General features: G+C 43.2%; 1 protein-coding gene across 1 annotated transcript; it reads right to left on the reverse strand.

Moving 5' to 3' along the window:
• Nucleotides 1-173: 173 nt before the first annotated feature.
• Nucleotides 174-17010, reverse strand: LCT (lactase). Its single transcript, XM_014870808.2, has 17 exons — nucleotides 16350-17010; nucleotides 15371-15450; nucleotides 14068-14151; nucleotides 13322-13424; nucleotides 12894-12969; nucleotides 11484-12171; nucleotides 10453-11098; nucleotides 7575-9134; nucleotides 6973-7241; nucleotides 6536-6826; nucleotides 5544-5742; nucleotides 4698-4900; nucleotides 4216-4325; nucleotides 3550-3684; nucleotides 2443-2666; nucleotides 1361-1597; nucleotides 174-698 (listed from the first exon to the last, which is right to left on the reverse strand). Exons 1-17 carry the CDS (start codon nucleotides 17008-17010, stop codon nucleotides 487-489), a joined length of 5778 nt encoding a protein of 1925 aa, XP_014726294.2. The 3' UTR covers nucleotides 174-486.
• Nucleotides 17011-17398: the final 388 nt, after the last annotated feature.

Consider the following 17398-nt stretch of genomic DNA (forward strand, 5'->3'; position numbering starts at 1 on the left):
AATTTAAAATACAGCAGACAAACATATTGTTCCAGTTTAAATGACTGTACATGAAATAAAGGAAAAGAGGGGTAAAAATCCAATCTGTACAGTAGCTGCAATATAACAGTTTTCACCAGGAGAGATGCTAATTTCTCTTAAAATTCTAAGAAGCAGGAGAACTTCCAGGGGTCCTTTCAGAACTGTTGATGGTGATGATAAAGCAAGGACAGATGCCAGCTGATGTTCAGCAAATCCTTATATGCAAATAGGAACAAGTAATTTTACTTCGGTCTTTAGGAAATCAAATCAGTAATGCCCATGGACAAAAGAGAACAGTTAACAGAAAAATAATTTTTCTCCCCCTTTTTAAATTGGGAAGCAAACATTAAAATGCTGAGGAGCCATCTCTGAGGCAAGACAGAAAGCTGCAATACAGCAAGCAGTAGTTGCTTTTCCTGGTGGTATAGACTTTTTTTTTTTATAACATTTTATGATGTGGAAATATTACATTTTACTACTAAGTTCTATGTGTGATTGTTTATGGGATCTTTTGGACAATTTTCCATATTTGTATGCAAAAAGAGCCAAGCTCAGTGCTCCAACTGCAGAAAGAGCAAAAAGCACATAGAGTGCTATTTCTGCATTTTGGGATGTCAAATCCAATCCCAAAAAGCGCACGCTGTCAGCTGCTCCTGGAGTGGCGTCTGTTGGTGTCACTGGATGGGAAAACAATGAGAAAGTGTTAGTGCAGGGCCTGGGGGCGCTGTTCCATGTAGCTGTGGGCACTGCTGCTTCCTGCCTCCACCAGGCTTTTAACTGTGTTATCCAATACTCTGGAAGGAGCTGTAATTCTGTGGATCAGGGGTTGGTGCAATTCTAGCTCAGAGCAAAGGCACAGCTGAGGCTGATAGTACAATTCCTGATAGTACAGGTGAGTATTCTCATTCCCAAACCCCCACACTAGCACTGGTTGATGTTCATTGTACTACTCCAGTTGAGAAGACACAAATGACAAAAAGAATCAGTATTTCCAAAGCCTTACCCAAAACATGGATTTGTATAAAGTATTCAAACTATTTTCTAAACAGTCTTGTGGGAATATTGAATGTTTGTGGTTTGGAAAACATCTTGGGCAGTTCTGTTGTAGAAAAGTCTAATGGAATAACTTTTGCTACATTTTTAAGACACAGGAACGTGTTGAGGTGCTCTTGCACACAAGGTTTAGTCTGGTGTTGCACAGGGAAGTGATACTGACTGGAGTCTTTTAAAAAAAATATTGCAGAAAATGGTGGTGTGTGTAAAAACCTTAGATGATGGAACTCTTTGGGATTAGGATTAGATGCAAACACACAAGCACTATTTCTGCTGTGTCACTTACCTTCTGGTTCCTGTTCCAGACAGGGATGTGGGCCTGTTGCTGGGTCTGGAAAGCCATTGCAGTTTATGATCTGTGAGTAATACTTGGCTGAGGCCTTGGGGCGCCGTGGCAAGGCAGGGTCTGAGAAATTCACGTGGTAAAGCCCAAACTTTTCCTCATAACCCACTGCCCACTCGAAGTTGTCCATCAGTGTCCACGCAGTGTAGCCCCGTAAATCGACACCATCGAGCACAATGGCTGCAGGCAGGAGCAGAGAGAAGAGAGAACAGGTCAGTGGTCACCCCTTGGCCAGCCAGGCCAGGAAGGTGCTCCAGAACATGCACACATGGCTCACAGTGAGGTTATTGCCACTTGGGCCTCATAGGTTTTGTTATCCCCATTCCCACATCTCTCTTGTGTTGACTTGGCACAGCCAACAAGCAACCAGGGTAGTTCACTCAGTGCCCAGGACTGGACACTGCTTTTCTCTGCTCCAAAAATCAAAGCTTTTGTGCAAGAAACAAAGGGTTATGAATAGAGAAGAAAAATGCAACCATTGCCTAAATAAGTGGTTGTGAGGCCTTGCTGCTTGCTACAAGGCAGTAAATGCCTGAACACCTGGCTGTTCCCAGTACACCAGAAAAGCAAACTGAAAAAGCCCTTTCCTGAAGTTGTTTGACCACTGCTGTAACTGAAACCAGTTTAGGAGTCGGGTTTTTACTGCTGTTTTTAAAAAAAGATGCAGTTTTTAGACACAGCAGTAGTCAGACTACAAGGAGTTTAGGAGTTTATCAGGTAGTAGTAACTTCTCTCACCAGGTGCAGCAAATCAAGGAACCTGCAGGTTACCCCACTAAACCCAGGTTTTGTTCTTCCTTTAGATCATCTTTCCTGGCACATTTGTGATTATCCATGGGCAGTTTTTGGTAAACTCAAAGGCTCTTGGAAGTGGATTCAGTAAGCCCATGTAGCTGTGTAACTTGCAAGTGTGATGGCAGTGGTCTTTCAGCTCCTTACAGCTTGCTTTATACACATCAGTCTTGTGGCAAAGCTGCTGCTGCTGTCTAGAGCTTTGGATGACCACATGTCAGTAATCACTCTTACCTTTCAGTGCCTCATTAATGTAGCTCCGATAGTAATGCATTCTCCAAGTGTCATTGAATTCAAAGGCTCCCCTTTCTGAGACCCCATTTTCAGTCACATAAATGGGAGGGTTGTTGTACTCTTCCTTTATCCACCTGAGGATCTTCCTGAATCCAAAGGGTGTCACCTTCAGCCAGAGGGAGCCAGAGCCCAGCCAGCTGCGGTCGGTCACTGTGGCTACGCCCCTGTGGAGGAGGACACTGCTCAGGGCCAGTCCCACGTGCCAGCCACCTCTGTGCCCAAGGCTGAGGTGCTGCTGGTGCTCACAAGCCTAAAAAATGCTCCTCATGCTTTGATTTACAATAACACTCTGTGTAAATCTGCTGTGGCTGACAATGTGATGTTGGTTCCAAATCTTTTTATACTACAACAACATTTCTACTTTTCAAGTTACAATGAAATGCTCAAGCACACAAAATTGTCCTTTACATTACATGCAGGAATGTAATGAGGCCACTGTCCTACAGGTTTAAACTATAAGGGGTTGGGATGTAGCAGCAAAGGAAAGCTATAACAATTTCATCCATTCCCTGTGGAAACATTTTGGAGAGGAGACAATTTCACCCCTACATGTGGTCCCACCATTACCTGAATTCTCATTAGAAAAACTAGTTAGCTCCTATTGTTTACTTTTTGAAATAGAGGAATAAAATTAGTATCTAAATAAAAAACCATAATCTATACTTAACCATTAAGTGATTTAACTATTTAGGCTTTGAACTTACATTTATCCAATGTAGTCAGGGACCTAAACATTTGTTTAACAGCAAATGGATCAGTATCCATAAGCCAGGATAACACCTCACAGTTTAAACTGCAGATTGGAGGCAGGAAGTATGATAAATACTGTTCATCACCTCATGTCTGTAAGAAAAAGGCTGTTGCTGGACTTCTGCAAAAATAACAGTGCCTCAGGTACTGCTTGGTTGTATTATCCCTAGTATTGGTTTATAATACCTTTAAACACCTATCTCACAGCTTTATTTGTTATAAATTTACACTTGTCAGTTAACTCAGGCTCCAGGTGTGCAGATTTTACATGACCAATAATTTACATTCATCTCTTACCTATCAGAGTCATATGACTTAACAGTCTTAGGATAGTTCAGGTTGTATGTTAAAACCGTGGTATAATGATTTAGGCCAAAGTAGTCATATGTGCCTTTAATTCTTTGTTTTTCACTTTCAGTAAATTCTGGAAGTCTGCAAGAGAAAACAGAGAATACCCTTTGCACACACTCCTTGGGTAATGCTGGGATCCCTGGTACCAGCACCACAAGCACAGGCAGAGAAACTGGGAACTGAGAATGGAAAATAAGTAATGTAACTGAGGCACCAATGGATTCAGTACATAGTTTTAAGAAAAGTTAAACAAATTTACTGCAGGCATCAGGTAAAGTACTGTGGCTAATGCAGGTCAGTTACTGTGTCACTGAGCTGACAATTTATTACCCCAAAGACATATTAGCCAATTTAGTTTGCAAGAGAAGTAAAGACAGGGAATAGGCAAAGCCCCCCTGGCCTAGATTGGAACTAAGTGATCTTTAAGGTCCCTTCCATCACAAACTATTCTGTGATTCTCTGAAAATGTAACACTAGAATTTTTCTGCGAGGATGCAATAAGTTTTTTAGAGTAACATTGGAATAGAATGATTGAAATGTATCATTTCTGTAAGAGAAGCATGTTTCAGCACAGGCAGTGAAACAAAAGCAGATGTGTGCCTGGGCTCTTACCGGGACTCACTCAGGCCCTGAGCCAGACTTCGTTCCCGAATCCTTCTTTTCATCACTTCATTATAATCACCATTTTTGAAAATGGGGTGAGCAAACCAACCTAGTAAAAACTAAACCAGGAAATAAGAGAGGATAAATCATATATCAAAACATTTAGCCATTTAGCTAGAGGGATTTAGCCATTCCTCTGTCATGTGCTGCTTTATAGGTGGTACTTGAATTTATAACAGGTGATACAAAGGGATGCCCATAAAACAGCAGTCAATTTAATAAGCTTTTGCCACTGCAACCATGTTTTATCTCATTTCTGTTGCATTCTTGATCAGCCCCCATAAGAGGAGGATACACTTCTTTGCAGTAATGCCTCTGCCTCACTGTTTTATTTCAGTGAGATGCCCACCTGGGTTCTGGGCACATCCAGCACCCAAAGAGGGGGCGTCACCTGGAGCAGCAGGGAGAGCTGTGACCAGGGGTGTCTGTACCTGCATGAATCGTCTGGCAGCTTCGATGTCCTCCTGGCTGTGTGGGTTGCGTGGTTCTGCCCAGTCAGAGTTGATGGTGATGGAGATGAGCCCTCCCTGCTTGGCCCGGAAGGTCTCGTTGTAGAGGTGCCAGGCCTCTGCGTGTGCCTTGATCAGGTTGTGTCCCACCACGTAGGGAGCACGCCCTGGCCGAACCGAGATGCCTGCAGGGACAGGGACAGCACAGACAGTGGAGCAGCACTTCCCAGCCCTCTCCTGGCTGCTTCCCAGGTTAACACAACCCTGGGGCACCCAGAATTGCCCCTGGTAAAGGAATGAATGTGCAACACCTGGTGCCCCAAGCCCAGCCCTGGGCTGGAATCAGCACTAGGCAGAGGCAGCTGAAGGAGCAGCTGCCATGGGAAGGCTGTGCAAGCAGGACCCTGCATTGCCCCCTGCTCCCTCTGCAGTGGGACATGGACTGCCAGCCCTGGCAACTGGCTCCTGCCAGTTTGGAAAGCAGAAAGCTGTGTGTTCATGTCAGCTCATATCCCCTCTTCTCTTGGTTCTACCCTGCTGCTGAGCTGGGTCTTCCTTCAGCCCTAACTAACTCTTCTCCACAGTCCCTGGAACTGGTCTGGAAATAAGGTCTGCTCCAGGCAGCAAGTGTAATCCAGACTTGGAGGTGATAGGCAGAGTAAAAGAAAGACCTGTTCACCACACCACAGCAATCCAAACCCCATCTATCCACAGCTCACCATTTTCCTAGTTCTACCTTTGCAAGCCCCAAGGAACTATTCTGCTGCAGCATGGAACAATTGTGGGACAGTGCCACGAGGACTCTGAGGTTATGCCCAGCAGTCTTACCTGGAGCAGCTGTGCCAACGCCATAGCCAAGATAGGCAGTGTTGTAGGGTTCATTGAGGGTTATCCAAAATTTCACTTTATTGCCCAGCCTCTGGAAAAGCAGCTCAGCATATTCCTTAAATCTCTGAACTATAGTATCATTCTCCCACCCACCGATGTTCTGCAGTGCCTGTGGGAGGTCCCAGTGATAAAGAGTTACCTGTGGGGAAAGACAGGAAGACAAAGGACTCATCGACTCACTCTCACAGTAACTCAGATTCATTTATGACCACAAATAAACTGTGCTTTGATCTGCAGTTATCTGTTCCTAATATAGTTTCATGTTGTAGTGATCACTTATGTACTCAATAAAAGAAGTTTTTGCCAGTTTCTTTAGGGACTGCCTAATGGTGAAGATGAAGCTATTAACAAAAACCATCTTGTGACAGCAAAAACTCATCAGTGAAGAACTGCTCCCCCTGCACTGACTCTCAGGTGAAACACAATCCACTAGAACACCTCTCTGGGCTGGTACAGAGGTATGAGGACAGCTCAGAGTCACTCAACAGTGCTGAAAGAGCTGATTGATGCAGAGGTGAGGTCACCGTTCATTGTATGTGACAAATAACACCCGTGGAGCTTCCTGACTCCCAGGAAAAAATAAAGTTACATCCATCTCCAAGAAAGGCAAGAAGGAAGATCCTGGGAACTACGTTAGTGAGTCTCACCTCGGTGTCTGAAAGATCCCTGCATAGGTCCCTGTGGAAGCTATTTCCAAGGTAAAGGAACAAGAAGGCAATTGGAAACCAACAGTAAGTTTACTGTGGTCTTTCCGGGTAGTAATTTCAACATATCCCTACATTCCAGGTTCATTTGCTTATGCAATACCCCATGTTTCTTCATGAAATGAAATGGAAAACCATGAAAAAAAAATTCTGTGTGAAGGAGGGTATGGACAGAAACACACATGTTGCTCTGAGCATCAGATTTGAGATTTACTATTTTTTAGTTACCTGAGGCACAATGTTGGCTGCCAGAAGGGCATCGATCAGCCTTTCATAGTAGTTCAGTCCCTTTTCATTGATGTATCTGGTGGTCCCATCTGGGAGAACACGGGACCAGGAGATTGAAAAGCGATAGTGAGACACCTTGAGGCTTTTCAGCATTTCCACATCCTCCTCAATCCTGTGGTAGCTGTCACAAGCTACATCTCCAGTCGCATCTTTGCCAATTCTCAAGGGAGTGTGGGAATATTTGTCCCAAATGCTAAGTCCTTTCCCATCTGCTCTCCATCCTCCCTCAATCTGTAATTGAAAATGGGGGAAGAATTATTAGCAAACCCAAATTCAGGTCTCGGCCTAGCAAAGAATTCAGCCTGTTATTCTTTGTGGTGCCACACAATGAATTAACTGTCCTCAGATACTTCAGGAGTCCATCTCAGTTTCCTGACCTGGTAAGCTGCAGTTGCTACGCTCCATGAGAAGTTCTCTGGAAACTCTCCATATAAAAATTCATCTTCCTTGGGCAGTGGGATGCCGTTATTCTGGATGATTTCTGCATAGTACACAGCAGAGCGCTTTGGCGTTCTCGGCCTGTTGGGGTTGTCAAAATCAATCTGGTGCAATCCAAATCTTGGATCATAACCATCCACCCATTCAAAGTTATCCATCAAAGACCAAGCGTTGTATCCTTTCAGATTAACACCATCTACCTTGTAAGCTGAAAGACCAGAAAAAAAATGGAGGAGCATGAGTGGCATAATTACACATTAAATGAACCCTTAGGAATTCACATGCAAGCACATACAGACTCTTCGTTTCTTACAGGTGGCACTGGTCAACTAAGACAATTGAGAGAATCTTCATAGTTGGAGGAAAAAAGGTACAGCCATGCAAAGCAGACATAAAAATAAATACTATGTTTATATTGTGTTCAGACAATTTAAAGACTGATATCAATCACTTTTAAAAAGTACACTTCACAGGAGTTAAGTAACCAGAAATCTAAAGAGGAGACACACAACACCAACAGAACAAAAGCAAATTCTGATACCTTTTAAAGCCTCATCAATGTATGTTTTGATGTAAAATATCCTGGCATTGTCATCAACATCTGATTTGGCCCTTGTCCCCACACCATTCTCAATGATGTATATGGGAGGGTTTCCATATTCCTCTTTGATCCAGTTCAGCAGCCTCCTCAGACCCCAGGCCACAGGCCGATGGTCAGGGAGAGATGAGGTAGGCCAGGAGCTGTCAACTGTTACTGAAACTTCCTGGTCATAACTGTAAGAGAAGGGGGTCAGCCGTGTTGTTGAATGGCTGATAATTTTGGAGGAGTATATGTTGAAGCAGAAGACATCTGCGGTGCCCCGGATGTATTCACGCTCCTCCGCTGTCAGAACCGGCAGGCGTGAGGATGGCAGGTTCTGGAGCTCGCTCCTGTTCCCAACTTTCCACTTCATGACCTCGGGGTAGTCCCCGTTTTTGTAAATGGGGTGTGCGAACCAACCCACCAAAAACTGCAGGTACCTGTCAGCAGCTTCAATGTCCCTGGGGTCGCTTGGTGTCTTTGGCTCAGCCCAGGTGGTGAAGAGGCACGGGGCAATGATCCCTCCCTGACTCGCTCTGTATTTGTCATCGTAGGTGTGGTAGACCCTGGCATGAGCTTTCAGTAAGATGTGGGCAACTCTGTAGGGAGCATTGCCAGGGTCCTTGACATTGGGTGGGAACAACCCCTCGCCGTAGCCCAGCCAGGCGATGATGTTGGGTTCATTGATCGTAATCCAGAACTTCACCCTGTCCCCAAAGGTCTGGAAACAGAAGTCTGCAAAGCTGTCAAACAGGTCAATGATCTCATCGCTCTCCCAGCCACCGATGTCCTGGAGACTTTGTGGTAGGTCCCAGTGGTAGAGAGTGACAATTGGAGCAATGTTGTTTGCAATCAGTCCATCAATGAGACGGTTGTAGTAGGCGACTCCATGGCTGTTGATTGAGTTGTTCCTTCCAGTGGGGAAGATTCGAGGCCAGGACACGGAAAAACGATAGTTCTTTACCCCTAAGGCTTTCAGCATGTAAATATCTTCCTCCACCTTGTTATAACTATCACAAGCTATATCTCCAGTATCATTATTGTTTACATTCCCTGGGACATGGGTGAAGTTATCCCAAATGCTGGGTCCTTTGCCATCAGCATCCCAACCTCCCTCTATCTGGTAGGCAGAGGAAGACACACCCCACGTAAAATCCTCTGGGAATGTCCCATAAAAATACATGTCTCTTTCAAAGGCAGTCTGGGATGAAAACTTCTGCCAGACAACCTTTGCCTTGGAGGGGACTTCTGATGCTGGTAAATTTGGCAGCTTTGATGGCACAGGTCGGTCAAACACCACTGGTGCAGACGATCTGCCCGAGGCTTGGGATGGAAAACCATTTTTTTCAATAACACTAGAATAGAAGTAAGCAGATGCCTTGGGAGTCCTTGGTCTGCTGCTATCTTCAAAGTCCACATGATGCAGCCCAAATTTTAGGCTGTATCCCACTGGGCCTTCAAAGCCATCAAGCAGGGATCGAGCAATGTAGGACCGGACATCAACAGCGTCCAGTTTCACCGCTGCCACAGAAACAACGAGACATTGTTAATCACCCACCTGGACATTTCCTGAACACAGCTCAGAACAACAGAACCACCATAGCCAAGGATATGTGTGACAAGACAAACCACTTACAAATGGTTTTAAAGGCTAAAAAAGCTTCACAAACAATTAAGAGTATCTGTCAGGAAAAGCAGTCAGCACCATAATAGGAGCTGGTGAAATGCTTAGTGATAGAAATGTGTAAAAAAGAAATATTAGTCAAGAGGTATCTGAGTACAGGACACTGTGCCACTGGTATCCCTTCCCCTGTGTTCTTGTTTTCAAGCAGATTTCATCAATTTAGCTGTATGGTGCACTTTTAGATTAAACACTGTAATTAAACTGAAACATTGCAGGTATTTAGTGCTTGCCTATATTCCCTGAGCACAGGAGAGCTTCTTTTAGCAAAACAGTGCACCCAATACCAGCAGAGGCAAGTCCAGCATACCTCCTCACATTGCTTACAAAAAACCACTAAATCTCTCATTCAAGAAAAGTTCACTTCCATGTGCAGTCCATCTTCTTTACTTCTGCTGAGGCATAACAGCAATGCTAAATTGTGTTTTCTGTAGCTCTTTCAACACTTCCAGCAGTATGTTGAGACCTAGGTCAAGCAGACCAAATGCCGTACACACTGATCACCAACATATCTAATACAGCATATTTAATGTTTAACTGACAGTATTGTTTATTGTATCTAGAAAGCATGAGTCAAATCTCTATTTGAAATCTCAGCTCTATATGTTTGTCCAGAAACTGCCACTAATGCTAGTTTTATGTCAAAAGATACACATCTTGCAAAGATACAAGCATAACTTGAACAATCTACAAGGATAACCTAAACATTCTCAAAATGACTGAGGTAGAAATTTTAGGAAGATATTTCCCATCTGAACTGGTCACTGCCAATTACATCTGATTAACTGATAAAGGTAAATTGATGAAGTTCAGCCCCAATTTATGAGAGGTCCACAGGCAAGACCCTGCAGGTCAGTATCTCCAGAGAAATTGGAGTGTATGAACAGTGCTCTCACAGAGGGACTGACCTTAGGATCCAGGCTACATTAATCCATACACTAAAAAAAATGCATTCCAATATCGAAAGAGAATGGAGAGCTCCATATCTGGACACCAGATAGGCTTAAGTATATAAAGTCACATTCAGTACCTACATAACAGGCAGCTACACAACATCACTGTGCAAGTGGTGATGTTTTAAAGTTAACCATCATGGAAGGGCTAGAGTAACCACTTGCCACAATTTAAAAAAAATAAAATAATTTAATTTCTCCATACCTTTCAGGGCCTCATCGATGTACTGGCGGAAATAATCCACTCGCAGAGTGTCATTGAGAAGATCCCCGGTGTCTCCTGTGGGCACACCATTCCCTGCTATGTATATTGGGATCTTTGACCCTGTGTATTCCTGGGATACAAACTTCAGCAGCCTTCTTAATCCCCAAGGGACCACATGGACCCAAGAAGAGGCAGCCTGTGGCCAGGAAGGATCTACATGCAAGGAGAAGTTCCCAATGCTCTCGTAGCCTGGTGTGCACGTCCCGTTAGTCCCAGCACTGACAAGGCGGGAAGTGTAATGGGAAAGACCAAAGAAATCTGCAGTCCCTTTCACCAAGGTCTTCTCCTCCTCTGTAAACACAGGCAGCTGTGCAACTGTCATGGAGCACTGCTGGTTCACTTCCTGGATCTGAGCCTTCAGGATATCTGGGTAATCACCATTAACAAATATGGGGTGAGCAAACCAGCCAAGCATGAACTGCAGGTACCTCTCAGATGCCCTCACATCATCGGAGCTGGATGGAGTCTTGGGTTCAGCCCAGTCCGAGTTCAGCACCAGCCCCACCTTTCCCAGTTGCTGAGAGCGGTATTTGTCATTGTACAGGTGCCAGACCTTGGCGTGAGCCTTGAGAATTGTGTGAGCAACCTGGGAGCAGAAAGCAGAGGAAAATGTGTCACACTCCATTGCACAAAAACTCTTAAGCATTGGGTTTATTGGCATGTGAAAATGTCCTCTCCATCCAAAAGAAAACACCTTGACAAAATAAATAAGAATTGACAAGGAGTGTAGTAGGTTTTGGAATAAGCAAAAGAATCTGACTATCCATCCACATCAGCTTTCAGAATAGAAAAATAAAATAACAGCACCTGGCCTCCATTAACTAACCCATTTTTAACGTATCATAAATCCAGCATCCAAATAGTTGTCTCAGAGGCCACGTTAGGTTTGAACATTGTTAAAGCACAGAACCATCGTGGAAAACAACCCAACAAGAGTAGCTGCAGGATCTCAATTATTCCTGTGTCCCTACCTTGTAAGATGCTGCTCCTGGGTCAGTGATTCCTGGAGGATGCTCTCCGGTGCCATAGCCAGCGTAGCTGATAACCCAGGGCTCATGGAACGTAACCCAGAGCTTGACCCGATCCCCAAACGTGGAAAAGCAGAAGTCTGCATAGCTCACAAAAGCATCTATGATACTTTCATTCTGCCAGCCACCAAGAGCCTGCAGAGCTTGGGGCAGGTCCCAGTGGAACAGAGTCACCATGGGCTCAATGTCAGAGTCAATCAAGCGGTCAATTAAGCGGTTGTAATAATCAACACCCTTGGAATTGATGGTCTTGTTGGTGCCAGCAGGGAAAATTCTAGACCAGGATACAGAAAATTTGTACAGCTGGGGATGAAGGCCCTTAAGCAGGTAAATGTCATAGCTGGGTTTATAGTAGCTGTCACATGCCACGTCTGCTGTTTGGTTCATGTGGACATGGCCCCCATGTCCAAACTGGTCCCAGATGCTCTCTCCTTTCCCATCCTCTGCCCAAGCTCCTTCGATGTTAAAGGCACCTGTGGATATGCCCCAGAGGAATCCACTTGGGAAAACATCTTGCAGGAAAGAATCCCTCTCTGATTCAGACTGTTCAGCAAACATTTCCCAGACTGTTTGATAGGAGGACCGAGGGGCAAGAACAGCATCTGAGTTTTCCTGTAGAGTATTTGTTTCACTGGAAATATAATAAATAGAAGTTAAAATCACCAAGGTGGATGCCAGTGCCATAAAACTTGTAAACATGGAGTATAAAGAAGTGTGCTTCCCATTCAGGTCACATAAGCCACATACAGTTCCTTTGACAACTGATCAATCTAACCCTGCTCTCTCCCAGCTGGCACATGAAGGTGGAGGGCAGTGGGTAACTGCAGAACAGCTCTTTGCATGTAGAGTCTCATAATTCATTAGTTAGGTCAGAAGTGCAAACAAAATCCTTGCAGTGAGCAGCAATTTCCATGCTGCAACTGCTCCATGAGTTTCCTGCTACTGTAATCCTTAGCATCTCCCTGCACAATGACATCTCCCACATTTCCATAAGCTCAATTGGATTTTCCCCTAGGAAAGCCTCTATTGGATTTTTTTATTTATAACCATTTTGCTCTTGAAAAAAGCAGAAGGCTTGAAAAATGTACTTGCTACTATTGGCTTGAAGATGCAATTTAGGTAACCAAGGATGAGAGTGTGGAAGAGGATTAGTAGCAGGATAGAGGATTGCAAGTAATTGGAAGAGACTGGGTTCAGCAGAAAAGCAGCCCTTCGTAGCCCTTTCAGCAACTAACAGCAGACTTTACCACTAAAATGTCTTGTCTCTCCCTGCACACAGGTTTCTAGAGGATGCTGTTTTATTACTGTGTCTTATTGTAGTATTCTATGGTGTTACAGTATTTTTTATAGTACCTTAAATCATGAGGTAAATAGTCCAAGAACTCATTAACATCACACCCAATCATATGTGCTTCTTCTTTATTAATAGCTGCAAATAAACAAATAGTAAGTGATGGATGTAGTCTTAGATGCCATAGACTGCATGACACTATTAGTAACAAACAATTATATCTTGAAAGAAATTTTTCCTAATATCCAGCCTAAACCTCCCCTTCTGCAATTTGAGGCTGATGAAAAGGATAGAAAGATTCGGGAAAGATTTCCTGCTCCACCCTCCTCAACACTTGCCATCCATCCTTAATTTTCCAAGAATATTATAAAGAACTGTAAAATTATTTCATCTAATAGCAGCAGCCTAGATTGGATGATTTTGAATTTTCTCTATAAGTTATCCTGCAGATCTTAACTAAAAAAACTCTCCTTCTTCAAACATCACTCACATTTTACAGTGGCAGCTACTGGTATGAAAGGATGCTCTTCCATGGAAGCACAGTCAAGGACCTTTAGACTAGAAACCAAGATGTCTTTGTCCTTCCAGACACTCTGCAAAACAGAAATCAGGGAATAGTATGAAAAGAAGCATCAGCCAGCTAGTAAAACCATGTTCTTGGCATTTTTTGCATTTTACATGGGCAGCTCCTTATCCTGCTACCCAGATGGATGACTTTTGCTTATGAATTTTAAGAATGCAGTTCACTACCAGAGGTTTAATAAAGGTTATAATAGGTACCAGCCTACAGCATCACTGATGTTGGTGCTGCCATGATATCTCATCCTTTAATAAACTCACTCTCAGTAACATTTCTAGCACTGTCTCTGTTGATGAGGAATGTGAAGTTTGGTAGCACTGCTGTAGAGCTCATGCTAGAGTTTAATATCTTTCAGTACTTAGCATGTGAGAAAGGTTTTTCAGTCCCAGACAAAAGAATTCTGCAATTCCAGTTGTTAATGCATCAATAATAAGCATTGACCAAGATGATCCTTTCCAGCATTTCCCAACAACAGTTTTTAAGTCAGAATAGCAACAGAGAAATGAGCACTTTGCAGCTGCTTCCCAGTGTAGCTGCTGCCTGAGCTTTCACAGAAAATCAGAACTGTTTAGACATGCATCACAGCACATGAAATTCTGCTCCTATTTATGGTCTGCTGTTTGCAGCTATCATTTTAACCCTGTGCATAACGTTACCTGGAATTCACTCAATTTCTTGTAGAAATCTGTTTCATTTCCACAATGGTACTGAAGGTTAAGAGACACAAAGTCTACTGAATCCTGGAAACAAGAAAAGGAAAATAACCATGTTGGAGAATTTTTTTTTCTGGAAATACTACATTAAAAATAGATAAAATTGTGTAAGGTTTGATAAAGATATATTGCTGGAGTAAGAAGCCATACAGCTGTATGGGAGCCCTGGACAATATAGAGAGCACAGACTGGACATTGTATGGGAAGATGTGTTTTGCATGTCTCCTTCTAAACAAAGCACGATTTAAACAACTAAATTAAATTCTATTTTATGAATTTAATAATAATGATTTACAGGTACTTAGTTTCTGTTTATGATTTATCAGAGAAACCTTTATAACTATGTGGTTCAGGTAGGCCTTATCAGGTAGGCCTTTCTTGGTTGAAAGTCCACTTCAGAAATCTTTAATCATTCCATAACACAAGTGTTTGTTTATCCCACTAGAAGTCATCAACCTCAAGGGAGCAGATTGCATTCTCTTGTCAAACAAGCTGATGAAGTTGGAAGATAACTGATAAGCTTTCAGTTTGTTTTTCAGTCCAAGATTTCCTTCTAGTATAGTCAGCTCATCTCCAACAACTTCTTTGCTCTCCCTATAAACCACACCTTGCTTAAATCCTTGCAATTGTCACACCTACAGCATTGCTTGACTTGGTTCTAAGTTTTGAAGGATTATAAATAGTAATAGATGCAGCCTACATCAACATTCTCTGGGTGAGGACAGCTATGAACAGGGAACTGGGTCTTTAAAAAAAGGATGTCATTGCCTTTGTACAGATTATGTTTTCCTTGTGTTGTGCCATCTCTGTGCAACTGCATCACTTTTAGTACAGCTCAGTCTGGGTTTTAACATAATCAGCAGATATTTTAAACAGCAGCAAATTAGGATAACATATCAATATCTTTGGTGGTGCATTAAGTACACCTGCAGAGAAAATGCTAACAGGTACACTTTTTGGAGACACCTTGTCATTTAGCAAGTATACTGCTAACATTGCCAATTATGAGAGCAAATTTGTCTCCATGTAACTTAATCAGTGCCTACCAGCCAAGAAAGGACACTGAAACAAGTTTCAAATCAGCAGTTTCACATAATCAGACTAATCAAATAATTAAAGCTTACAAAACTGGTCAACCTGCTAAAATCTTATTTAACTTGCACAGGTTATTTGATCCCATACATAAAACCAAAGCTAAATGAAGGCAAATTTATATAATTTTGGAAATATTTCCTTAAGGTGTTACCTGAAGAGAAACTGAAAACAATTCTGATGAAGCACTGTCCAAGACATTACCCATTTCCAAAGCAATGGACAGCTTTCTACCTTGAGAAAGAAAGAGGCAGTCTGTTAGTAACATATTAAGGACAAATAAAATATTCAGTTTACTGCAGCTATTTCAAAAACTAGTTTTGAATTGTCAAAACTGTGGAACACCAGACAGTGCTCCAAGCAGTTAATTTCAGAATACCCACTGTGATTTCAATGGAGAGCTGAAAAAGGTAGAAATTCAAAGGCAGCATTCAAGGAACCTTTGTCAATAAAATGTCCTTCCACCCCCTACATAATTATAATTAATATATTTATTATTTTTCATGCCTTTGTGATGGTTCTACAATTTTTAAAAAATCCATTCTATGCTGAATGTTTCTGAGATTTTGGGGTGGGAGGAAGTTGGAGGGACTAAAGATGCAGGAGGGAAGATGGGCAACTTCTACGGCTTATCACCAGATAGTGTGAACTGTACAACGAAGTACACAAATGCAAGAATTAAAAATTCTTCCTGACAAATGCAAGTAATTAGCTAATAAAATGTTGGGGAAAGAAATGCTGACTAAGACAGCTCTACTGGTTGTCTGTCTGGAACTGAAAAATTCCAAGGCCAAAGGCAGACCTGAGGTGATATCTGCTTGGAAAAATCCCAGGTAATCATCATGGAAGAGGTGAAATTTTATTGCTGTGTGTAACACAAACAGGTAGGTTTGGGATTTAATTACTGTAAATCCCAGTGTCTGCAACGAGGAAAGTCAAACAAAGGGCATTGGAGACTTCCTCACGGTAATTATTGCATAGGAAACTTCTTGTACCTTGTTCTTTCATGGTTTCAGGTACATTTCAGGAAGAAGGACACAAAAACATCTACACAGAGACTGCATGTAGCAGTTGCCATTTAATGCTACCACAAAATGTTTATGAGTCATACTGGAAAACCCTGCTCTCCTTACCTGCTGGTGAGATTCTCTCATGGAGCATGGTGTAAAATGCTTCATGAGCAGCAGCCACGGCCTGGACTCGTTCCTGGGGCTCAGTGTAGGGCAGGCTTTGAAGGACCTCTGGCAGGTCACTGAAGGAGAGCCACACATCCACGAGGGCCCCAAAGGCACGGAAGCAGAAATCCGCATACTCCACAAAGAGCTCAGAAAAGGCCCTGGCTCTCGTCCCGCCAGCCTGCGCGGCCACGGCGCTGGGGACGCGGCCCTGGTGCAGAACCAGCACAGCTCTGAGCTCTGCAACAGCCAGGGCCTCCAGCAGCTGCTGGTAGCACCACACCTGGGCTCCATCCACCTGCATGGCGTTCCCCTCGGGAAAAATGCGTGCCCAGGGCAGGAGCAGCTTGTAGTGTGTCACCCCCAGCTCACGGAGCTGGGAGAAGTACCAGGGCAGCTCGGAAGCCATGAGATCTGCGTGGCACAGGTAACCGTAACCCTGTGCTTCGGCCATGCTGGGACCCTGCTGCTCCTCCTGGGCCTGCAGACCCAATCTCTCTGCCAGCTCACTGGGTAGAGGCCCAGCCATGGTGATGAAGTTCTGAACAAATTCCTCATCTATCCCAAGGCTGAGAGAAACCAACAGAAAGAAGATGACTGTCTTACAAATCCGGTCCATTTCTGAGCCTTACTTCAGAAACAATTATTCCACACTACTTATACAGCAGTAGAAGTAATATTTAACTGAAATTATCTGTTACATAGATAAATGTTCTCTGAACTAGCTGACACTGGAATAACAGACAAGGACTTTTACTCAGCAGATAAACAGATAGATGAGCACAAAAACCACTTTCAATCAGCTGGAGAAAGGTCATGTGAAAGCATTTTATGAGATGCTCATGTTTCCCTTTAAGTTTAAATATCAATTGCCATTTGCTAATACTGCCTCCCATTTAGAGGAAGATAAAATAAGTAGATAAACCTTCCCTCTCCTTTTGGCCTTTTTCGGCTTTAGAAGAATTCTAGCATAGCTCTAGATGCAAAAACCAACAAAAGCAATGTTA

The sequence above is a fragment of the Sturnus vulgaris genome, chromosome 7 (assembly GCF_052056855.1).
Source record: "Sturnus vulgaris isolate bStuVul1 chromosome 7, bStuVul1.hap1, whole genome shotgun sequence".
Taxonomy (NCBI): Eukaryota; Metazoa; Chordata; class Aves; order Passeriformes; family Sturnidae; genus Sturnus; species Sturnus vulgaris.